This window comes from Taudactylus pleione, unplaced genomic scaffold (genome assembly GCF_031769625.1).
Source record: "Taudactylus pleione unplaced genomic scaffold, aTauple2 ptg001186l, whole genome shotgun sequence".
Taxonomy (NCBI): Eukaryota; Metazoa; Chordata; class Amphibia; order Anura; family Myobatrachidae; genus Taudactylus; species Taudactylus pleione.
The window spans coordinates 382,423-408,262 of record NW_028285587.1 but is presented as its reverse complement, the minus strand read 5'-3'; the positions used below and the strand labels follow the sequence as shown (position 1 = coordinate 408,262).

The 25,840-nt window shown below is 46.2% G+C and overlaps 2 protein-coding genes across 4 annotated transcripts in view; one reads left to right on the top strand and one right to left on the bottom strand.

Moving 5' to 3' along the window:
* LOC148451065 (uncharacterized) overlaps window positions 1-25,840 on the bottom strand; it is a 67,496-nt gene that overhangs the window by 6,271 nt on the left and 35,385 nt on the right. The window lies entirely within an intron of this gene.
* LOC148451064 (uncharacterized) overlaps window positions 6,049-25,840 on the top strand; it is a 75,611-nt gene continuing 55,819 nt past the window's right edge. Inside the window, exons 1-7 of one of the 3 annotated variants that reach the window (XM_088462314.1) lie at window positions 6,049-6,176; window positions 15,790-15,947; window positions 17,069-17,260; window positions 17,515-17,593; window positions 17,710-17,807; window positions 17,957-18,584; window positions 23,520-24,302. In XM_088462314.1, the coding sequence (XP_088318440.1) occupies window positions 15,870-15,947; window positions 17,069-17,260; window positions 17,515-17,593; window positions 17,710-17,807; window positions 17,957-18,584; window positions 23,520-24,302 (1,858 nt within the window). In that variant the 5' untranslated portion in view covers window positions 6,049-6,176; window positions 15,790-15,869. Of the gene's footprint in view, window positions 6,177-15,789; window positions 15,948-17,062; window positions 17,261-17,508; window positions 17,594-17,709; window positions 17,808-17,956; window positions 18,585-23,519; window positions 24,303-25,840 lie in introns of those variants that run through there. The other 2 variants (XM_088462316.1, XM_088462315.1) reach the window with 2 other exon arrangements.

The window sequence follows — 25,840 nt, the reverse complement described above, 5'->3', positions numbered from 1 at the left end:
CCTCAACTAAAGAAGGCACCATGATAGGTTGATTTATGTGAAAAGCCAACACAACCTAAGGAAGAAAGTGGCTTGTGTCCAGAGCTCTGCCCTATCATCATGAAAAACGTAGACCAACATCTAGCCCCATCTGAAGAAAAAGCAATAACCAGGATAAATGAAAAGTCCTAGACGGATGGCCCCGACTGCCACACCATGCCACATAAGACCGCCAAATGCGGTGGTAATGCGCAACCGTAACTGGTTTTCTGGCACGAAGCACAGTGGGGATAACAGATTCGGGGATGCCTTTGAGTCTCAAGATAGCGCCCTCAACAGCCACCCCGTTCTATGCAGCTGTGATAGGTTGGGACAAAGTGGTAGGGCCACGGATCGTCTTCTTAGAGAGTCCGCAGGTCCGAGTACCAACTCATCCGAAGCCAGTCCGGAGCCACGAGAATGGCCGAGACCAACTCGTGTTTTATCCGCTTTAGTAGGGGAGGAAGTAGAGGAATTGGAGGGAATATGTAAACCATGTCATAGGTCCATGGAACTGTTAGTGCGTCCACTGCCACTGCAGCAGGATCTCGAGTTCTGGACACGAATCTTGGTCGCTGATGGTTTAAGAGAGATGCCATGAGGTCCACCTGAGGCCGACCCAAACTACCGACCAAGGCTTGGAAGACGTCTGGGTGAAGCATCCATTCCCCGGGATGGAGATCCTGGCGACTGAGATAGTCTGCTTCCCAGTTGTCCTCTACTGGGATGAACACTGCTGACAGGATCACTGATTGACTCTAGCCCATCTGAGAATCCAGGTGACTTCGCACATTGCCATGCGACTTGGAGTTCCGCCCTGTCGAGTGACATAAGCGATGGCCGACTGAACTGAGGGCCTAATTCAGACCCGGTCGCAAGCGTAGAGCGCTCGCAACCGGGTCGATGGTGGCCCACAGCGCATGCGCATGACGGAGCCGGCTCAGTCGTGCGCATGCGCGAGACCCGGCTAGCGACGGGCACTCTTTCGCTCCGGGTCTCGCAACAAAGGGGGCGAGCTGTCGATGTTGAGTGACAGCTCGCCCCCTTGGGTGGGCGGGCCGGGGTGTGGCTGCCCAAACGGAGGTGTTCCCATGAGAACGCCTGTCGTTTGGGGGCGGCCCAACTGACATCACGAGTGGTGTCAGTGGAGAGATTCCGGCTCTGTTAGAGCCGAAATCTGTCTGGGGCTTGCGGCCACGAGACCCTACCACAAGGGTCTCGTCGCAAGCCCGATGGTCGCGATGGTCTTTACCATCGTGACAATCATCATGGCTGCTTGCTGCAGCTGTGGGTGGTCACCCACAGCTATGTGAGCGGCCATGAGGCCATTCTAAAAACAAACCAAAAAAAAACCCCCGGCCCTGATTCAGAGCGACCGGGTCTGAATCAGGCCCTCTGACCGGATAAGATCTTAGTAAGTATGCTTCAAGCAGAGCATTGCAAATTGCTCTGCGTTCCAACGCATTTATGGGCCCCCATCTTTCCTGTGGAGACCAACGTCCAAGAAAATGACCGTCTAGAACCACCGCTCTGCATCCTCGGACTGGCGTCCGTCATCACGATTATCCAATCCCACACTCCGAATCTCCGACCCGCCAAGAAGTTGTTGGTTTGCATCCACCAGAGAAGAGACACCCTGGTTGTCAGTGCCAACTGGATCATCCAATGTAGTAGTGAGACCCTGACCCCTGTGTTAGTAGGTCCAGCTGGAACACACAGGAGTGGAATCGTCCCGAATTGTAGTGCCTTCGAAGGCAGCTACCATCTTTCCCAAGGGACGAAGTCAAACCAGTAATAAGGTCTTCTATCTGAGAACTGAACTAGTAGCCGAATGACCTGGGCTTTGTCTTCTGGTAGAAACACCCGCTGTAACCTTATGTCCAGGATAATCCCCAGAAACTGGAGTCTCTGAGACGGAATTAGGTTAGATTTTTTTAAATTGATCATCCAGCCGTGCTGCGTCAGAGTCTTGTATGTCAGTACATTACTGACATTACTGATGTGTGAGGGTATAGTTTGAAGAGGAGAGGTAGTAGAGGAGGAGAGCGTAGATACTTCATCTTCATTTGTGGGGTAAAATGAAAAAAATGTGCCGGGGGGGATCAGGTAGGGCATAGAGCAGGTCACTGGCTGGGGAAGAGCATACCATTTCCTTTCTGATCTTATCAATCTTGTCCGTGAAATTGGAAGCAAGATCTTGTGCACAGATAGTAGCAGGTGGGTTGGGTGAGGGGTAAGAAGTGATTTAAATGTATAAAAAAGTTGCTTGGTGTTAGAGGCTTGGGCAGAGATGAGAGAATGGAAATGTTTGTATGGCAGTCTCCAGAGCATTATAGTGAGAGTGGTACATAGTCTTACATGTGAGGAAGTCACTTTGAGTATGATATTTACACCACTGACGTTCTACTTTATGTGAAAGTTTTTGCAGGTGTCTTGTTAAATTAGAATGCCATGGTTGATGTCTAAGTATACGTGGTGTGTGATGGGGCTATTCATTGAGAGCTATGTCTACAGTCTAGTTCAGGTGTGATACCGCAGTCTCAGGGGAAGTGAATGTAGAAATTGGTGACAATAGTTGTCGCAGAGAAGTGAAAAGTTGTTGAAAATTAACATCATTAATATCTAATATGCGGGTGTGAGGAGTCTTGGCTGATTTGATTGAGGTTGACGTAATGGAGGAGAGTGTGCAGGTGATAAAGTTGTGATCTGAGAGAGGGAAAGGACTGTTAGTGACTTCAGAAACGGAACACAGTCTGGTGACTACAAGAACAAGGCAGTGACCCTCCTGATGAGTAGAGGAGACCATTGGGAGAGGCTGAGAGAGGAGGTTACAGAGTAGTTTGGAGACATGAGGTGATTGTGGACTGTCAGTAGCGATACTGAAATCTCCCATGATGATGGTGGAGATGTCTGAGGATAGGAAGTGAGGGAGCTAGGCAGAAATATGTTCCAGAAATTGTTGGGGTGGCCCAGGTGGGTGATAGACAGTGCTGCAGGGGAGGGAGTGTCTGATTGTGTGACAGTGCTGCAGGGGAGGGAGTGTCCGATTGTGTGACAGTGCTGCAGGGGAGGGAGTGTCTAATTGCGTAAGACAGAGCGTGCATTGCTTAAGGCACATTTTAGTAAGTTGGAGGGTGATGTGTGTTTATAGGGGGCACCCATACCTGCTCTCCCCTGTACAATAAACGACAGTCTCCTCCTCCTCCTGTGTTTCTCTGTATACTCCCCCTCCTGCATGGAGACATAGACAGTGACATCCTGGCACCTTATAGGAACCTGACACACACAATGATACAGTCATCACCCAGACACATCCCCTGGTGTTACTGTATAATGTCCCATTCCCAGCAGTCACCTCTCCAGTCATCACCCAGACACATCTCCCGATGTTACTGTATAATGTCTCTTTCCCGGCAGTCACCTCTCCAGTCACCACCCAGACACATCCCCTGGTGTTACTGTATAATGTCCCATTCCCAGCAGTCACCTCTCCAGTCACCACCCAGACACATCCCCTGGTGTTACTGTATAATGTCCCATTCCCAGCAGTCACCTCTCCAGTCATCACCCAGACACATCCCCTGGTGTTACTGTATAATGTCCCATTCCCAGCAGTCACCTCTCCAGTCATCACCCAGACACATCCCCTGGTGTTACTGTATAATGTCCCATATTCCGGCAGTCACCTCTCCAGTCACCACCCAGACACATCCCCTGGTGTTACTGTATAATGTCCCATTCCCAGCAGTCACCTCTCCAGTCATCACCCAGACACATCCCCTGGTGTTACTGTATAACGTCCCATTCCCAGCAGTCACCTCTCCCGTCATCACACAGACACATCCACTGGTGTTACTGTATAATGTCCCATTCCCAGCAGTCACCTCTCCAGTCATCACCCAGACACATCCCCTGGTGTTACTGTATAATGTCCCATTCCCAGCAGTCACCTCTCCAGTCATCACCCAGGCACATCCCTGGTGTTACTGTATAATGTCCCATTCCCAGCAGTCACCTCTCCAGTCATCACCCAGACACATCCCCTGGTGTTACTGTATAATGTCCCATATTCCGGCAGTCACCTCTCCAGTCATCACCCAGACACATCCCCTGGTGTTACTGTATAATGTCCCATTACCAGCAGTCACCTCTCCAGTCATCACCCAGACACATCCCCTGGTGTTACTGTATAACGTCCCATTCCCAGCAGTCACCTCTCCCGTCATCACACAGACACATCCACTGGTGTTACTGTATAATGTCCCATTCCCAGCAGTCACCTCTCCAGTCATCACCCAGACACATCCCCTGGTGTTACTGTATAATGTCCCATTCCCAGCAGTCACCTCTCCAGTCACAACCCAGACACATCCCCTGGTGTTACTGTATAATGTCCCATTACCAGCAGTCACCTCTCCAGTCATCACCCAGACACATCCCCTGGTGTTACTGTATAACGTCCCATTCCCAGCAGTCACCTCTCCCGTCATCACACAGACACATCCACTGGTGTTACTGTATAATGTCCCATTCCCAGCAGTCACCTCTCCAGTCATCACCCAGACACATCCCCTGGTGTTACTGTATAATGTCCCATTCCCAGCAGTCACCTCTCCAGTCATCACCCAGACACATCCCCTGGTGTTACTGTATAATGTCCCATTCCCAGCAGTCACCTCTCCAGTCATCACCCAGGCACATCCCTGGTGTTACTGTATAATGTCCCATTCCCAGCAGTCACCTCTCCAGTCATCACCTAGACACATCCACTGGTGTTACTGTATAATGTCCCATTCAGGTAATATATCCCTCACTTGTATATACTATAGGTACAGAGACCCCCCCAGTGCTGCTGTATGAGACCATAAGACAGGACAGAGTTTATAGCCCAGGCCTCCCCTCACTGGTATATACTATAGGTACAGAGACCCCCAGTGCTGCTGTATGAGACTGTGTGACAGTACAGGGTATATAGCCCAGGCCTCCCCTCACTGGTATATACTATAGGTACAGAGACCCCCAGTGCTGCTGTATGAGGAGACTGTGTGACAGTACAGGGTATATAGCCCAGGCCTCCCCTCACTGGTATATACTATAGGTACAGAGACCCCCAGTGCTGCTGTATGAGGAGACTGTGTGACAGTACAGGGTATATAGCCCAGGCCTCCCCTCACTGGTATATACTCTAGGGACAGAGACTACAGGCTTTTCCCCCGTATAGTAGGACACAGCAGGCTGCTCCTCCTGTATAATAGGGCACAACAGTCTGCTCCCCTGTATAGTATGGACACCATGGGCTGCTCCCCCGTATAGTAGGACATTGGAGACCACTCCCCGTTTATAGTATGGACACCGCTGGCAGCTCCCCACAGGCTGCTCACTCTGTATGGTAGAACACCGCAGGCCTCTCCTCCTGTATAGTAGGACACCACAGGCAGCTCACCCTGTATAGTAGGACACCACAGGCTGCTCCCCCTGTATAGGAGGACACCACAGGCCGCTACCCCTGTATAGTAGGACACCACAGGCCGCTACCCCTGTATAGTAGGACACCACAGGCTGCTCCATCTGTATAGTAGGACACCACAGGCTGCTCCACCTGTATAGTAGGACACCACAGGCTGCTCCATCTGTATAGTAGGACACCACAGGCTGCTCCACCTGTATAGTAGGACAGCATTACCTGCTGATGCCGGACACAGAGACGTCGCCTTCTTTGCGCTCTATGTAACCCTGTCACTGCCAGGCCTCAGCTCCCCAGCCAGCGTCACGTGTTTACCTTTAGGAGGTCTACGCTCTGCTTTATTTTTTTTTAACAATCTGATTGGCTCCTCGAAACGTCACTCACCTTATTATCAGGGAGGAGGAGATGGCTGCAGCCATAGAGACGGCGGGTGGGCGGAGCCGTTTTATTCAGCCCTGCCTCCTGGTAATCTCTCCTCCAGTAATGGTGACCATACATGTCCTCAGTGCAGGGGTCGGCGGCCATTTTCTTGTATACCAGTCAGGCAGCATACAGTAATAACAGTTATTATGGGAGCGGCGGCCATTTTCCCCTGGTCTGAGCTCTGTCTCCTCTGATCTATTCCCAGCACAGGAACAGGAGAGACGGAGAGAGCAGCCATTGTATTGTTCTGTCTGACTCTGACAGCAGCCAGGTAATATCATTACTATTATTATTGTTACTATTATTATTATTATTATTATTATTATGTAGGAAGAGCAGACTCTAGTGTCACCTTGCTTGTCTACATTCGGAGTACAGCTGGAGCAGACTCTGGTGCTGCATTGTTATTGTGCCGGTAGGTTACACTTTAGTGCATATAGTGTGCTATTTTTATAATACAGGTGGTGCAGACATTGTTGTTACTATAATACAGGTGGTGCAGACCCCGTTGTTACAATAATACAGGTGGTGCAGACTCAGTTGTTACTATAATACAGGTGGTGCAGACTCAGTTGTTACTATAATACAGGTGGTGCAGACTCAGTTGTTACTATAATACAGGTGGTGCAGACTCAGTTGTTACTATGATACAGGTGGTGCAGACTCAGTTGTTACTATAATACAGGTGGTGCAGACCCCGTTGTTACTATAATACAGGTGGCGCAGACTCAGTTGTTACTATAATACAGGTGGTGCAGACTCAGTTGTTACTATGATACAGGTGGTGCAGACTCAGTTGTTACTATAATACAGGTGATTCAGACTCTGTTATTACTATAATACAGGTGGCGCAGACCCAGTTGTTACTATAATACAGGTGGTGCAGACTCAGTTGTTACTATGATACAGGTGGTGCAGACTCAGTTGTTACTATAATACAGGTGGTGCAGACTCAGTTGTTACTATAATACAGGTGGTGCAGACTCAGTTGTTACTATGATACAGGTGGTGCAGACTCAGTTGTTACTATAATACAGGTGGCGCAGACCCAGTTGTTACTATAATACAGGTGGTGCAGACTCAGTTGTTACTATAATACAGGTGGTGCAGACTCAGTTGTTACTATAATACAGGTGATTCAGACTCTGTTATTACTATAATACAGGTGGCGCAGACTCAGTTGTTACTATAATACAGGTGGCGCAGACTCAGTTGTTACTATAATACAGGTGGTGCAGACTCAGTTGTTGCTATAATACAGGTGGCGCAGACTCTGTTATTACTATAATACAGGTGGTGCAGACTCAGTTGTTACTATAATACAGGTGGCGCAGACTCAGTTGTTGCTATAATACAGGTGGCGCAGACTCTGTTATTACTATAATACAGGTGGTGCAGACTCAGTTGTTACTATAATACAGGTGGCGCAGACCCTGTTGTTACTATAATACAGGTGGCGCAGACCCAGTTGTTACTATAATACAGGTGGCGCAGACTCAGTTGTTACTATAATACAGGTGGTGCAGACTCAGTTGTTACTATAATACAGGTGGTGCAGACTCAGTTGTTACTATAATACAGGTGGTGCAGACTCTGTTATTACTATAATACAGGTGGTGCAGACTCAGTTGTTACAATAATACAGGTGGTGCAGACTCTGTTATTACTATAATACAGGTGGTGCAGACTCTGTTATTACTATAATACAGGTGGTGCAGACCCTGTTGTTACTATAATACAGGTGGTGCAGACTCAGTTGTTACTATAATACAGGTGGTGCAGACTCAGTTGTTACTATAATACAGGTGGTGCAGACTCAGTTGTTACTATAATACAGGTGGTGCAGACTCAGTTGTTACTATAATACAGGTGGTGCAGACTCTGTTATTACTATAATACAGGTGGTGCAGACTCAGTTGTTACTATAATACAGGTGGTGCAGACCCTGTTGTTACTATAATACAGGTGGTGCAGACTCAGTTGTTACTATAATACAGGTGGTGCAGACTCAGTTGTTACTATAATACAAGTGGTGCAGACTCAGTTGTTACTATAATACAGGTGGTGCAGACTCAGTTGTTACTATAATACAGGTGGTGCAGACTCTGTTGTTACTATAATACAGGTGGCGCAGACCCAGTTGTTACTATAATACAGGTGGGGCAGACCCAGTTGTTACTATAATACAGGTGGCGCAGACTCTGTTGTTACTATAATACAGGTGGCGCAGACTCAGTTGTTACTATAATACAGGTGGCGCAGACCCAGTTGTTACTATAATACAGGTGGCGCAGACCCAGTTGTTACTATAATACAGGTGGTGCAGACTCAGTTGTTACTATAATACAGGTGGTGCAGACTCAGTTGTTACTATAATACAGGTGGTGCAGACTCTGTTATTACTATAATACAGGTGGTGCAGACTCAGTTGTTACAATAATACAGGTGGTGCAGACTCAGTTGTTACTATAATACAGGTGGTGCAGACTCTGTTATTACTATAATACAGGTGGCGCAGTCTCCGTTGTTACTATAATACAGATGGCGCAGACTCAGTTGTTACTATAATACAGGTGGCGCAGTCTCCGTTGTTACTATAATACAGGTGGTGCAGACTCAGTTGTTACTATAATACAGGTGGCGCAGACTCAGTTGTTACTATAATACAGGTGGCGCAGTCTCCGTTGTTACTATAATACAGGTGGCGCAGACCCTGTTATTACTATAATACAGGTGGCGCAGACTCAGTTGTTACTATAATACAGGTGGTGCAGACTCAGTTGTTACTATAATACAGGTGATTCAGACTCTGTTATTACTATAATACAGGTGGCGCAGACCCAGTTGTTACTATAATACAGGTGGTGCAGACTCAGTTGTTACTATGATACAGGTGGTGCAGACTCAGTTGTTACTATAATACAGGTGGTGCAGACTCAGTTGTTACTATAATACAGGTGGTGCAGACTCAGTTGTTACTATGATACAGGTGGTGCAGACTCAGTTGTTACTATAATACAGGTGGCGCAGACCCAGTTGTTACTATAATACAGGTGGTGCAGACTCAGTTGTTACTATAATACAGGTGGTGCAGACTCAGTTGTTACTATAATACAGGTGATTCAGACTCTGTTATTACTATAATACAGGTGGCGCAGACTCAGTTGTTACTATAATACAGGTGGCGCAGACTCAGTTGTTACTATAATACAGGTGGCGCAGACTCAGTTGTTGCTATAATACAGGTGGCGCAGACTCTGTTATTACTATAATACAGGTGGCGCAGACTCAGTTGTTACTATAATACAGGTGGCGCAGACTCAGTTGTTGCTATAATACAGGTGGCGCAGACTCTGTTGTTACTATAATACAGGTGGCGCAGACTCAGTTGTTACTATAATACAGGTGGCGCAGACCCTGTTGTTACTATAATACAGGTGGCGCAGACCCAGTTGTTACTATAATACAGGTGGCGCAGACTCAGTTGTTACTATAATACAGGTGGTGCAGACTCAGTTGTTACTATAATACAGGTGGTGCAGACTCAGTTGTTACTATAATACAGGTGGTGCAGACTCTGTTGTTACTATAATACAGGTGGTGCAGACTCAGTTGTTACAATAATACAGGTGGTGCAGACTCTGTTGTTACTATAATACAGGTGGTGCAGACTCTGTTATTACTATAATACAGGTGGTGCAGACCCTGTTGTTACTATAATACAGGTGGTGCAGACTCAGTTGTTACTATAATACAGGTGGTGCAGACTCAGTTGTTACTATAATACAGGTGGTGCAGACTCAGTTGTTACTATAATACAGGTGGTGCAGACCCTGTTGTTACTATAATACAGGTGGTGCAGACTCAGTTGTTACTATAATACAGGTGGTGCAGACTCAGTTGTTACTATAATACAAGTGGTGCAGACTCAGTTGTTACTATAATACAGGTGGCGCAGACTCTGTTATTACTATAATACAGGTGGCGCAGACTCAGTTGTTACTATAATACAGGTGGCGCAGACTCTGTTGTTACTATAATACAGGTGGCGCAGACCCAGTTGTTACTATAATACAGGTGGGGCAGACCCAGTTGTTACTATAATACAGGTGGCGCAGACTCTGTTGTTACTATAATACAGGTGGCGCAGACCCAGTTGTTACTATAATACAGGTGGTGCAGACTCAGTTGTTACTATAATACAGGTGGTGCAGACTCAGTTGTTACTATAATACAGGTGGCGCAGACTCAGTTGTTACTATAATACAGGTGGCGCAGACTCAGTTGTTACTATAATACAGGTGGCGCAGACCCAGTTGTTACTATAATACAGGTGGTGCAGACTCAGTTGTTACTATAATACAGGTGGTGCAGACTCAGTTGTTACTATAATACAGGTGGTGCAGACTCTGTTATTACTATAATACAGGTGGTGCAGACTCAGTTGTTACAATAATACAGGTGGTGCAGACTCAGTTGTTACTATAATACAGGTGGTGCAGACTCTGTTATTACTATAATACAGGTGGCGCAGTCTCCGTTGTTACTATAATACAGGTGGCGCAGACTCAGTTGTTACTATAATACAGGTGGCGCAGTCTCCGTTGTTACTATAATACAGGTGGTGCAGACTCAGTTGTTACTATAATACAGGTGGTGCAGACTCAGTTGTTACTATAATACAGGTGGCGCAGTCTCCGTTGTTACTATAATACAGGTGGCGCAGACCCTGTTATTACTATAATACAGGTGGCGCAGACTCAGTTGTTACTATAATACAGGTGGTGCAGACTCAGTTGTTACTATAATACAGGTGGCGCAGTCTCCGTTGTTACTATAATACAGGTGGCGCAGACCCTGTTATTACTATAATACAGGTGGTGCAGACTCAGTTGTTATTATAATACAGGTGGTGCAGTCTCCGTTGTTACTATAATACAGGTGGCGCAGACCCTGTTATTACTATAATACAGGTGGTGCAGACTCAGTTGTTACTATAATACAGGTGGTGCAGTCTCCGTTGTTACTATAATACAGGTGGCGCAGTCTCCATTATTACTATAATACAGGTGGTGCAGTCTCCATTGTTACTATAATACAGGTGGTGCAGTCTCTGTTGTTACTATAATACAGGTGGTGCAGTCTCCATTATTACTATAATACAGGTGGCACAGACCCCGTTGTTACTATAATACAGGTGGTGCAGTCTCCGTTGTTACTATAATACAGGTGGTGCAGTCTCCATTATTACTATAATACAGATAGCACAGACCTTGCTTGGTAAGAGACTGCTTTCTGGTGACTTGGTAGAATACAATTAGTCAGCAATATCTGGTAAATATACACAGTGGAGTCACATTATTATGAGCACCAGCTAATAGCCAGAGTAACCACCGTGTGCAGCACAGACAGCAGCTAGAGGGTGCTGGTAGGTGGGCACAGGTATATGGAGCCATGCTGACTGCAGTGCATCCCACAGCTGCTGGAGGGTGCTTGGTGGAGTATCCATAGAGCGAACACAACAATGGTTGCAGGGTGTTTATTCTCCGATGTTTCTCGCCTGACACGCCAGCGTCCATCCGTTCGATGAAGCAGAAAATGTGACTCATCAGAGAAGACAACCCTTCACCAATTAGCACAGATCCAATTCCGATACAGGTGTGAAAATTGAGGCCTTTTCCGGCGATGCACCTTCGTTAGTATAGGTGCAGTGACCATCCGTTTGCTTCGGAGCCCCATACGCAGCAGGATTTGTTGAATTGTCATTTTTGGACACACGTCTGGTGCCCCCCCAGGTTCATTTTGACGGTGAGCTCTTCCACTGTAGTATGTCGGTTGGCCCTCGCGCACCTTCGTAGCCGACGTTCACCTCTCACATCAATCGCACGTTGTGCTCCGCAGTTTCCAAGTCGGTTATACCCGATGGTGCCATTTGTCCAGTCACGATACACCTTCACCACAGCAGCACACAAGTTCACAAGCTGCGCTGTATCAGAAATACTGCCACCCTTGGCCAGAGAGCCAATAATCAACCCTTTCTGCAACTCGGATAAATCGCCCCTTTTACCCATGACAGCAATGAGTGATATGTGTGCAGACGGCCTATCGCACACCTTATATACCCACCAAGCCAGCGCACGCCACGTGACGTACTTCATGGGCATACGCGCTGACGATGTCAAATGCAGGAGGTGGTCATAATAATGTGACTCAACTGTATAACGGTAGTGTATAGATCCCCTTCACTAGTTGTACCTTATTGATCCCCTTCACTAGTTGTACCTGGAAGTGACGTGGAGTGAGTGCAGAAGAGTGATTCCATGCACATAAAGGCCACCAACAGAAGAAATTGTCCCCTCGCAGGATCTCTTTGCTCGCCACACTTCGGGCACGGGGGCTCGCTTCGCTTCCCACAGGTTTATATTCTCCATCTATGTCCACGTGGATAGTAGGGAATGGCATTGGACAGTAACTGATGATGTTGGTACATCTATGGATGGGGATCTATCCACTACCACATGGAATCCTCCTGAACGGCTCAGCTCACTGCAGCGCCCCCTGCCTCTGTGGAGCTATCAGTACACGACCTCATTTGGGGGTGGTTGACAGAAAGGAAGAAAATACAGACTCCTCGTAGGAAGCTGCTGCTGCTCAGGACAGGGTGCAGCCCAGAATCCCTGCAAGGAGCCAGCTCTGCTCCTCAGCACTATCTGCATACACAGTGGGGAAACATGCCCCCTCACCACTACCGTGCCTTCTCCATCACTGTGACCAGATCTGAGGGTAGGGTTACCACCTTTTCATTTTACAGGTTCCTGAGACGTTGCCAAAAACAGCACTGTATATGCTATAAAGGCCGCTCATGCCCTTTTATATGACTCTTGTCCCCTTGTGTCCCTTCGTAAGCCTCAAAGCCCCTTCATATGCCTCAGAGCTCCTTATGCCATTATATGCCAGCCCAGAGCCCCCACATGCACCTTTATATGCCTCAGAGCCTCCTCACACCCCTTTTGTATGCTTTAGAGCCCCCTTGGACCATTTTACATTGGTTGCCTGCAAGTGTGACTCAGTGATAGTGTGATAGTATGCAGCTGGCATCGATAAACAGGAAGAGGTGCCAGTATGGAGCTACAGTATGTTAGCCTGCCATTCTGGGTGCTCAAACAGAGCTAGAGTATGTTTGCCATCTATTCTGGTTGCCAGAATGGAGTTTTGAGTACATTAGCAATCTGTTCCTGGTGCTGGATTATAGCTCTGATAACCTTAACCAACCGTTTTTGGTGTTGGGGTGAGCTCTGAGTATGATAGGCAGGTGTTTGCGCTACCGCAATGGAGCCCTGAGTATTTTACCTATCTGTTCTGGGAGCCAGAATGTAGCTCTGTGTACAATAGCCAGCAATTCTAGGTGCTGCTATAGGGCTACGAGAACCTTGGCCATTCCTTATAGCTGCCCCAATTGGTTCTACCAGTGCCTTAGCCATCCATTCTGGGTTCAAGACTAGGGCTGTAATTACCTGATCCCTTCATTCCAGCTGCTGGAATATGTGCTGGAGCAGTAGTTCTATCTGAGTTGTCAGAACAGATGTTAGGTTACCAATTCCATCTCTTCCAGCTCCGAGAATAGGTGTCTCAGTACCATGGATGTAAATAGAGCATTTGGCCCTACAGCAACATTTTGAAGGGGCCCCTGCAAAACACACACCCAGAGGGAGAGCATCTGCATACAAAGGGCCACAATTTCAAGTCATCCTTCACTTTTACCCCAACACTGGGGACAACATCATATCTAGGGAGGGGACTAATAACCCTCTCACCCAGGAAGGCTCAGGCCATCCATGGTTACCAAGTCACTAATAGAGTGAGGCACCTGGGAGTGTCGGTGTAACCTCCTTTACATGGATCAGGTCCGCTTCCTCAGGCAAATTGCATCAAGTATGTGTCTTGAAGGTCCAGGACTCTTGGCCTTGAGGGAGAGACATTGGTGTAACCTCCAGCAATGCCGTGTGGTGGTCACTGAGCAGCCCTATGAAGCTGGGTCAGAGGAACATCTGAGAAACACTGACTTAGACTCTATGGCTCTGGGAATGATGGGACTTAGAAGCTCATTCAGACCCGGACGCTAAGCTGCGCTCTCTCGCAGCCATCAGGGGGCGGATATGCAAATTTCGCGATCGCACAGCCAGGCTAAAGGATGCCCTCTATGTCTTAGAGAGCGACGGCAGAGTGAACACTCGCAGGAGTAAGGACGCGCACTTTTCTTTCTTAGCACACGTCATCTCCAGGAAGTGTGTGATTAATCTATAACATCAAGAGCCATCAGAGCTGCTCACAGCCCTTAAGGTAGACCCTACCCCACCGCAAGCACTGCGATCACTGCAGGCTGAAATAAAACTAGGTGAAGTGTACAATGACGCTGACATGCTAATTATGCACGCCCAAAGAACGCTGTATTGACGCTCGGACACGCCTGCGTTCGCACATCCACTCCCCCTTTTTCCGTAATCGGTATTATTTACCGCCGGACCCCTGCCCGGTGGTTGGAATCCCGACACCAGGAGGCCGGCAGAGGAGGAAATCCCGATCGTCGAAGGTAAGTATAGACTAACCTATTTCTAACCCCCTAACCCTAACCTTTCCCCCCTGTACCTAACCATAATCCCCCTCTAAGTGCCTAAACCTAACCCCCCCTTCCCCGCTGCCTAAACCTAAGTCCCCCCCGGGGGTGCCTAAAACTAACCCTAAGTCCCACTCGGGAGCCCTAAACCTAACCCCCCCGCGCGCGGATGTACGCAGAGGTGTCCGGCATCACTTTGATCGGGTTGCCGGGCGTCAGTCTCCCGGCGTGTGTGAAATGACAGGTGTCTAGATGTAGATGCCGGTCGTTTAACTCTCGACGGGATATGACAGTCGGGAAGCCACCGGCTTCTTGACTGCATACCCTTTTTCCCAGATCATCCCATGTTACCACCCACAAACGGCACTCTCTGTCACTGAAAGGAGCGGCCTGTCTGTGTTCTTCGAGCGAGCACTTCCCCATCGCACAGACTAGTTTGCGCATGTGTATTTTGCCACACATGCATGTGCTGATGGGCGACAATCGCCCATAGCGAGTGAATGAGGCTTAAGGTGCCCACACACATAGCGTCATTTTACACGATTTGGCCGATTTCGACGAATCGTGACGACGAAACGGGTAAAAAAAGTACAAATCGTGAGTTTATACTCACAAGCACGATACCGATGCGCGTCCCCACTCGTCGTATATCGCATCTTCTGATCTGCCGTGCTGTAGGGCAGATCAGCCAATCTGGGATACAATGCATTGGCTGCAAGATAGATCTTTAGTCAGATTGCACATTTTTAACTCCAAATCGTGATCACGACGACAAGGGAGCTCCCGTGAAAGTTCATGAGGAAATTGACCATAAAATCGTATCGTCAGGACATCGGTATGTGTGTGGGCACCTTCAGCGTCTGGGTCTGAATCGGCTCCTTAGTGGTCACTCATGTATTTTTATGGGCAACGTGATAGCATAGTGGACAGCATTAGTAATTCACAGCACAAGGGGTCATGAATTAAATTACTGAACAAGGCTCTGTCTGTGTGGATTTTGTATGTTCTCTTTGAGTTTGCATTGGTTTCTTCCAGGTGCTCTGGTTTCCTCCCACTCTCCATAGCCACACTGGTAGGTTAGCTCGCTTCTTTCAAAACTACTTCTAGAGCGTGTGTGTATGGGCTGTCTATGTGGTAGGAATGTAGATTGTAAGCTCCCCTGGGCAGGGACAGATGTGACTAAATATTCCCTATAAAGCGCTGTGTAATATGTGCACACTACATAAATAACTGGTAATAAATAGCTTCTAATAATTATATTCATTCCTAGATTTCTGTGCAGTGAGGCCTCAGATCCTTGTTACTAGAAGTCACGTGAGGGTGAGACGTGTCCTGTATAAATCACTGAGGATGGACAAGGACAGGAGTCACATGACTGAGAGGATACTAAACCTCACCCTGGAGATCATCTACCTGCTGACTGGGGAGGTGAGAGGGTCTGGGGGTGTCACAGTGACATCACTTATATCTATAGTAATAATACAGGGACATGACTGGGGAGGTGAGGGGATCTGGGAGTGTCACAGGGACATTACTTATATCTATAGTAATAATACAGGGACATCACTGGGGAGGTGAGGGGATCTGGGAGTGTCACAGTGATGTAACTTATATCTATAGTAATAATACAGGGACATGACTGGGGAGGTGAGGGGATCTGGGAGTGTCATGGTGATATCACTTATATCTATAGTAATAATACAGGGACATCACTGGGGAGGTGAGGGGATCTGGGAGTGTCACAGTGATGTAACTTATATCTATAGTAATAATACAGGGACATGACTGGGGAGGTGAGGGGATCTGGGAGTGTCACAGTGACATCACTTATATCTATAGTAATAATACAGGGACATCACTGGGGAGGTGAGGGGATCTGGGAGTGTCACAGTGACATCACTTATATCTATAGTAATAATACAGGGACATGACTGGGGAGGTGAGGGGATCTGGGAGTGTCATGGTGATATCACTTATATCTATAGTAATAATACAGGGATATGACTGGGGAGGTGAGGGGATCTGGGAGTGTCACAGTGACATCACTTATATCTATAGTAATAATACAGGGACATGACTGGGGAGGTGAGGGGATCTGGGAGTGTCACAGTGACATCACTTATATCTATAGTAATAATACAGGGACATGACTGGGGAGGTGAGGGGATCTGGGAGTGTCACAGTGACATCACTTATATCTATAGTAATAATACAGGGACATCACTGGGGAGGTGAGAGGATCTGGGAGTATCACAGTGACATCACTTATATCTTAAGTAATAACCGAGCAGAAGGGAGCCGGTCTCGGATATAGTATAAGTCCCACAGTTCTCACTGGAATTGAGATTTAGTACATTGCTCGCAGTATGTTCTTTTCTTTTTGTCACTGACACAAATATGTCAGAGCTGCAAGAGATTCTATATACCCTGCTTTTTTCTATATAAAAGAGATTGTTACAGTACTTGTTACAAAGTTATCACCTGAGTAAACAGCCCCATTTCGGTGAAGTTTAATTGACCTTTTCATTGATATCTTCCCCAATACACAGGATTACACAGTAGTGAAGAAGACAACTGGTGAGTGTGAGACATCCAGCAGCCATCTCCGTGTGTCAGGAGTACTGAGCAGTACCCAGAGCCCCATCACGGTGCCTCCACCTCACTCACTGATACATGAGAGACACAATGACCAGAAGATCCTGGACCTTACCAACAAGATCATTCAGCTGCTGACTGGAGAGGTGACTGCTGGGAATAGGACATTATACAGTAACACCAGGGGATGTGTCTGGGTGATGACTGGAGAGGTGACTGCTGGGAATGGGACATTATACAATAACACCAGGGGATGTGTCTGGGTGATGACTGGAGAGGTAACTGCTGGGAATGGGACATTATACAGTAACACCAGGGGATGTGTCTGGGTGATGACTGTATCATTGTGTGTGTCAGGTTCCTATAAGGTGTCAGGATGTCACTGTCTGTCTCCATGCAGGTTGGGGAGTATATAGAAGAACACAGAGGTCTGTACAAGGATGTGATGATGGAAAATCACCGGCCCCTCACATCACTGGGTAAGAGGAGACTGTCATTTATTGTACAGGGGAGAGCAAGTATGGGGGCCCCTATAAACACATCATCTGATAATCACATATATACAATGTACTCAGTCACTGTGTGTCTCCTACAGATGGACCCAGTAACAGAAATATTCCAGGGAGATGCCCCCGTCCTCTTTATTCACAGAATTGTACAGAGGAGAATCAAAGGATCCCACAGAAGCATCAGGTAGATGGGATTTAGGGTTTCACCGATGTAGCAAAGTGACTTTATATGATCTGTGGAGAAGCTGTATGTGTCTTATCAACCAGAATTCTTATACTTAATGTGATCTAATGAAACTTGACATTATATTTTATTGTTTTGTGGGTGCATAGGGTGGAAGTCTGGCTGATATAAAGGCAGAAGATATACATGGAGAAGAAGAGACGTATGTGACTGATAATAAGGCAGAAGATACAAAGGGAGAAGAAGAGATGCATTTGACTGATATTAAGGCAGAAGATATAGAGGGAGAAGAGACGTATGTGACTGAAATGAAGGCTGATGATATAGAGAGAGAAGAAGAGACGTATGTGACTGATATGAAGGCAGAAGATATAGAGGGAGAAGAGACGTATGTGAATGAAATGAAGGCTCAAGATATAGAGAGAGAAGAAGAGACGTATGTGACTGATAATAAAGCAGAAGATATAGAGGGAGAAGGGACGTATGTGACTGAAATGAAGGCTGAAGATATAGAGAGAGAAGAAGAGACTTATGTGACTGATATGAAGGCAGAAGATACAAAGGGAGAAGAAGAGATGCATGTGACTGATATTAAGGCAGAAGATATAGAGGGAGAAGAAGAGACGTATGTGACTGATATAAAGGCAGAATATATAGAGAGAGAAGAGATGTATGTGACTGAAATGAAGACAGAAGATATAGAGCTAGAAGAAGAGACGTATGTGATGAGGCATCAGCAATGTAAGGAGGAGGAAATTCCTACAGATATTAACACAGGTGAGTAATAAACATTTACATTACAGTAAAGAGTCACATATTCTCCTTGCTCAATCACTACAAAAAATCTCTTTTCTTCCACCCTCCTCTGTCACTACAAACTAATGAGGACAATGTGTCTGCCCTGTGGCCTGAGTCAGGAGCAATCAGCCCCTATTATACTCCTGCTCTTCCCCCTCATATCATGTCACTGTGTGTTACCATCCCAGAGATCTGACCAGTCTCCTCCTCACACTCTCTGGTGTATCTCCTACATCAGGAGCCATCAGTCACTATTATACTCCTACTCTCCCCCTCACATCATATCACTGTGTGTTACCAGCCCAGAGATCTGACCAGTCTCCTCCACACACTCTCTGGTGTATCTCATACATCAGGAGCCATCAGTCCCTATTATATTCCTGCTATCCCCCTCACATCATGTCACTGTGTGTTACCAGCCGAGAGATCTGACCAGTCTCCTCCACACACTCTCTGGTGTATCTCATACATCAGGAGCCATCAGCCCCTATTATACTCCTGCTCTCCCCCTCACATCATGTCACTGTGTGTTACCAGCCCAGAGATCTGACCAGTCTCCTCCTCACACTCTCTGGTGTATCTCATACATCAGGAGCCATCAGCCCCTATTATACTCCTGCTCTCCCCCTCACATCATGTCACTGTGTGTTACCAGCCCAGAGATCTGGCCAGTCTCCTCCCCACACTCTCTGGTGTGTCTCATACATCAGGAGCCATCAGCTCCTGCTCTCCAGCATTTAAACATTTTATAAGTCAACACTGGTAGTACAATATTAGGGTGTGAGGGTTTCTTAAATCTTTGTGTCTGGAATGCTTGGACTCTTTCTTTCTCTACTAGGGGATACAGGTAGAATGATGGGTGTGAAGACACCGAGTTTATGTGTGCATTATTCTCTCCTACTGGCCCTCATCGCCTTGAGAAAGGCAACGGTACATAGCTTCCGCACGGTACCCCGGGTCTTTTATGGGTTCAGGGATCACACAGTAAGCACGCAATAGCAAGGTGCAAGAGCACCTTTATTTCATACACTCTAATTATACATGTAAACCGTAACCACACTATGTACAGTATATACAGGTAGCACTAACATCAACCACATTTAAAGACTATGACTATTACAAAATTCACACAAAGGAACCCTTCCCACCTAGACAGTCAATAATCCCCTGGGGGACTATGTGAGCACGGACCGCTGCACAGCTGTGAGACTCCGGTGGGCACGGTGCTGTTGCGAGAGGTACTGCTGAATGACTTGCTGGTCGCAGACGCTTGGCCCGAAGGGATTCCGCTACTGGCGAGAGTAGGGCACGCTGCAAAAGTTACCCAGCTCCTGCTGGCACACTAACCGCGCACCTGAGACAGCTCCGGATAGAACAGTAAGTTTTGGCTGCGTATCTGTCCCAGGTCTCCCTTTGATGAAGTCCGTTGCTGGAAGTCGGTAGGCTCTGCAATCCTGGCTGGGTCTGGAGGTGCCTCAGCCACTCAACATCAGTCCTGCCTCGCCGGTCAGGACCCAAGAACAAAGAACCCAGAAGCCCAGCTTTAGACCCTTTTTATCCATTCATCAGTGACCTGACAGCACAGCTTTATCTACTGACCGCAATGTACCTTTGTCCTTTCCACTTCATTAAAGGTGGTAATGTCTCTATAAGGAGGCCAAACACAGTCTTCAGCTATTACAAGCTATCTGTGCCACATTGCTGTTTCCTGGTGGCCAACTGAATGATCAACAGCTTATATTATAAGGATTTCCCCACCAACATTTGTGGCTACTATTCAGACTGTGCTCTATCCACCTCACTCACTGGTTTGTTGCCTTAGTGTCAGCTGACAAGACTTCCCTGTAACGCTGCTCCCACCCACCCATCTGATTATTTCTCTTTGTGTTGTCCTGTGCTACGTGTAGCTTCCAGGGTCGTGATGTATCTTCTAATCAATGCCCTTATAATACCACTGTAGGTCATGTCCTGTGAGTCCCTGTCTGAGTGTATGATGCCATCGATAGGAGCCTATTAACAGTACAATCTCCTTAGCTGTGCCTCCCTGGTTACCTCCATGCCTAAGGGTAAGAAATCTGGATTCCACCACATTGTTTATTCTTTAAACCCTCACCACCCACCCAAACCTTTAGTTTTCCAGAAAAAAAACCTTACCCTTTTGTAGGTGCTGCTTCGGGTAGAGATTAGGAGGATGGAGGACCAATTGCCACACTCCACTAAATCAGATATTCCTGGTGTCCTGTTGGAATTTAGAAAAAATACAACGCATTTCAGGATGGTGTCCAAGAGACGCGTTCTGTCCTTAAAGCTCAGTACCAGTATTAGTGAACGTGTCGTTGTATACTTACTTTCAGGGGGCTAATGTGGCAAGATGCAGAAGACGAGCCTTTTCGCTATGGGCTTACCATAATAGACTACCCAGAGTCCTGGAGGCAGAAGACGAGCCTTGGCACTATGGGCTTACCATAATAGACTACCCAGAGTGCTGGAGGCAGAAGACGAGCCTTGGCGCTATGGGCTTACCATAACAGACTACCCAGAGTGCTGGAAGCAGAAGACGAGCCTTGGCGCTATGGGCTTACCATAACAGACTACCCAGAGTGCTGAAGGCGCTATGGGGTTACCACAATAGACTACCCAGAGTGCTGGAGGCAGAAGACGAGCCTTGGCGCTATGAGCTTACCATAACAGACTACCCAGAGTGCAGTAGACAGAAGACAAGCCTTGGTGCTATGGGCTTACCTTAATAGACTACCCAGGGTGCTGGAGGCAGAAGACGAGCCTTGGTGCTATGGGGTTACCATAATAGACTACCCAGAGTGCTGGAGGCAGAAGACGATCCTTGGTGCTATGGGCTTACCATAATAGATTACCCAGAGTGGTGTAGGCAGAAGACAAGCCTTGGCGCTATGGGATTACCATAATAGACTACCCAGAGTGCTGGAGGCAGGTGACTGCACCAATTGTTTTCGCACAGTGAGCTGTCACAGCTGGCACCGATTGTTGCATTGCAGTGATCCTGTCCATGTCAGTGACGGGTAACAAGTGGTACAGAAAGTGAGTGCATGTGTGCGCCATCCTTTGGAGGGAGAGTGTCTGCTTGCTCAGCAGTCTCATCAGCCAGTCTGTTTCCCTGGGCTATAGCAAATGTCTAAGCAGCCAGTGAGTGCTCACACTTTTGTCCATCTATTGGCGGTCACATGTTGTATCTGTGAGCAGGCCATAGTTTGTTTGATGGCTTATGGGACATGTACATGACCAGAATGTCCTTGTACTACTCCACTGGTTTTATCTTCCACGCAGACGGCAATGGCTTCCCCTGTCACATGGATTAATATCTTGGGCAATGGGTGACCAATATGTTGCTGAAATAGCCCGGAGGATGGAGCTTATCGCCATATAACTGGGTAAGGATGCCAGCTGCATTACCTTGGGCCTTGTGTAGGTGGAAAGTTTGTTACTATAAATTGGGAGGCCCCATGGCCGGGCCTCAGTGAGGGCTTTTTAGATATCTTCAAATGCTTCAGTGGAGTCCTCTTTGTGTCACCTTCTCTGGTTGTGGTAAGGCAGAAAGGTCATTAACTTGAGCTGGAGGAAAGTAACTCCGAGTAACCGTTGGAGACCTCTCCTGTGTAGTGTGTAGATGTTCCTAATTTATGTAATAAATTCTCTCATTCCTTCTGTACGCTTTGTACAGTCTTTGCACATTTCTCTCCATGCGGACCAGGGACAGTACATTACGCATAGTGTGCGCCTGGACCTAAGGATGACCAATCTTGTTATTATCGTTATGTTCCTCACACAAACATTTTAAAGGTCCCAATTTTGAGAATGGTCTAGAACATTTTTTCAACACTTTATGCAGTTTATCCTGTATCTGACTGTTTTCTTCCCATAAATACTCATCATTACACTGACCGGCATCCATTGTGGAATTTCCAACAAAGAAGGACCCGACCTTATTGCGGTATAGCTAATCACAGTAATACAACTTCATACTGAGACATCTCCTTAATTACAACGTCACCGGCAGGCCTATAGTTTGTTATATCTTCTAATGGGGGACATACCCATAATGAACAATGTGGAAGTGTTGGATCCAGCAAGGATTAAGGTCACTTAGAATCTGCTGACATATGTCCGATCCTGTCACCTCTATCTTTATGTCAGATGTTCCTTCATTGATGCTATGGATGAGAGGAGCGCACATAAGAAGTGTAACTGTTACATATACATGGTGACACCTCTGCATTGCTGCAGTTACAGTGTTCCTGGATATTGTGCATCTTACCTACAAGCCTGGAGGCAGCCGTATTATCCTCACGCGTTTCAGCTGTAATTTTATACAAACACCGGTCTAATATATTACAGCACGTTATAGCTGTATTATCGCGACACGTTGCTGTCATGTTACAGAGTAATTCCCAGCACATGTAATAGCTGTATTATCGCCACATGTTACTGTCATGTTACAGAGTAATTCCCAGCACATGTTATAGCTGTATTATCGCCACACGTTGCTGTCATGTTACAGAGTAATTCCCAGCACATGTAATAGCTGTATTATCGCCACACGTTGCTGTCATGTTACAGAGTAATTCCCAGCACATGTAATAGCTGTATTATCGCCACATGTTGCTGTCATGTTACAGAGTAATTCCCAGCACATGTTATAGCTGTATTATCACCACACGTTGCTGTCATGTTACAGAGTAATTCCCAGCACATATGACTATAATAAAGCTGTAATCCCTGCCCTATGTATAACGGAACATAAAATGTCAGGTGATGAGTGTTACATTGTACATCATTGTGAGTTTATCCATTTGATGGTGATAAAAGGAACTTTGATAACAGTCTTTATTGAAAAATTAAATTTATGTGGCATCAATCATATATTTATTTTATTCCCAGCAGATGGAGGTAACAGCAGGAATATCTCAAAGGAAAATCTAATTTTGTCTGCAGATTGTGAAATAGAAGATAATGACATCAAAGAGAATTATCCAAGAGAAAACCCCATTACCCCAATTATACATCCAGTACCTCAAAGTGATCCTGCTAATAATGTGGAATGTTCTCCTGGTACATCTATCACAGCTCTTAGAGTAGATAACATATTTACCTCTCCTATAGAAGCCAAATGTCTTACACAGAACACAAAACTCATTCTCCATCAGCCAGCTAAGGCAGGTGAGAGACCATTTCCATGTTCTGAGTGTGGGAAATGTTTTAAGCAGAAATCATATCTTGTTTCACATCAGATGAGTCACACAGGTGAGAAACCATTTCCATGTTCTGAGTGTGGGAAATGTTTTACGTGGAAAGCAAATCTTGTTACACATCAGAGATGTCACACAGGTGAGAAACTATTTCCATGTTCTGAGTGTGGAAAATATTTTGCACAGAAATCAGTTCTTGTTAGACATCAGAGACGTCACACAGGTGAGAAACCATTTCTATGTTCTGAGTGTGGGAAATGTTTTACGTGTAAATCAAATCTTGTTACACATCAGAGATGTCACACAGGGGAGAAACCATTTCCATGCTCTGAGTGTGGGAAATGTTTTAAACAGAAATCAAATCTTGTTACACATCAGAGACATCACACAGGTGAGAGGCCATTTCCATGCTCTGACTGTGGTAAATGTTTCATAAAGAAATCATATCTTGTTATACATCAGAGAAGTCACACAGGTGAGGCCATTTCCATGTTCTGAGTGTGGGAAATGTTTTTCATGGAAAACAGCTCTTGTTAGACATCGGAAAAATCACACAGATTAGCTATTCTTATATTTATATTTTCAGATTGTCAGAAATTACAGAAATTTGATCTCATTAAGCCATCCTTTATTTAGCCTGTTGAAACTTTGCATGTTTACAAGTGGAAATTATTTATACTAAAAAACAAAATATCCTTAAGGATAGTATTTCTACTGACCCGGCTGCTTCATTGGCCTCTTCTGTTGTGTAAACCAGAACAATGAATAATAATGTATTGTATTACTGTCCTCATTGTTTCTAATATTTAATCTATTTTGTATAGAGTGTTACTCTGCAGTGTGTATAGCAGCATATGTATGGAGAGTGACCCTGCAGCGTGTATAGCGTTATATACTACAGATAGGAATTACAGCGCTCTAAATCTTTAGGTTAGAATCTCTCCAGCTGCTCCACTTAAAGAGTTATCCCAATCTCTTAAAGAACATAAATTGCCCCCAAAAAATGTGATGCGCTCAGGGATCTTCCCGATAAATAATGTGTATCTTAATGTTTGCTAGTAAAAGATGTGTGTACATAAGTCCAGAAAATCAATCTGTGGGTAGGGTGTTCTTTATAAAAATAGATTAAATGTCCAAAGTAATCCTATCCATGACCGGGAAAGTGTCACTGATTGTGTCCCAAAATCCAAACACTCTTTAGGGAAAAACTAATATATAGTTTGTGGATAATCCCAGAATAGTAACTTATGATGTCTGTAGGAAGGGTGTTCTGATAACAGTGCTATGCCTCTTCTTCCTCCTCTCCACCTCAAATACAATACATAGGCACGGTATCAGGAACTTGGAAACACAATAATGCAGGATAGGTAAGTAAGGTGTGTACTTACCAAATCCGTGATTGATTCCTGCTGGTCCCCATAGTTCCAGTGTTGGCAGAGATGATGATAAGGGATGGTGCGGATGTGATAATATGGAGGTGATGGTATGAGGCTATGCACTATGCAAAACTCAGGACCCTGGTCTCATACAACACTATTTATGGTTACAAATGTGACTCACAAGAGTCTCACACAACCAGTTCCAAACTACTGGTAATAAAAGAAGAGTGTTCACAAGTGCCTTGCACAAATGTACTCAGACATGGGTTCTGTGTTGAAAAAAAGGGGGCGTGGCCCAACGCGTTTCATCCAGGTTAGCGGACTTTTTCAAGGTGCCCGCCCGTCTATACTTCACTTTCTTATATAGACTGATTGCTGATGTCCTCGCCGCTGTGCTCGGCGTTACCCGCACTTCCGGGTTCGTGTGTGCGTCATCCCTGTTGTCCTGAATCCTATCATATGCACTAGAGTGTGCATTGATGTCTTCTGAACTTGTTGTACTCATGCGTCGTCCCGGCGGCCATTTTGGTAAGGGTTTTATAATGTACAATACTATACGGCGGCCATTTTATTGGTTATTCAGTGTAATCATGGTACAGAATATAGTAGAAATATGTCTCCCAGTGGTGAGCGA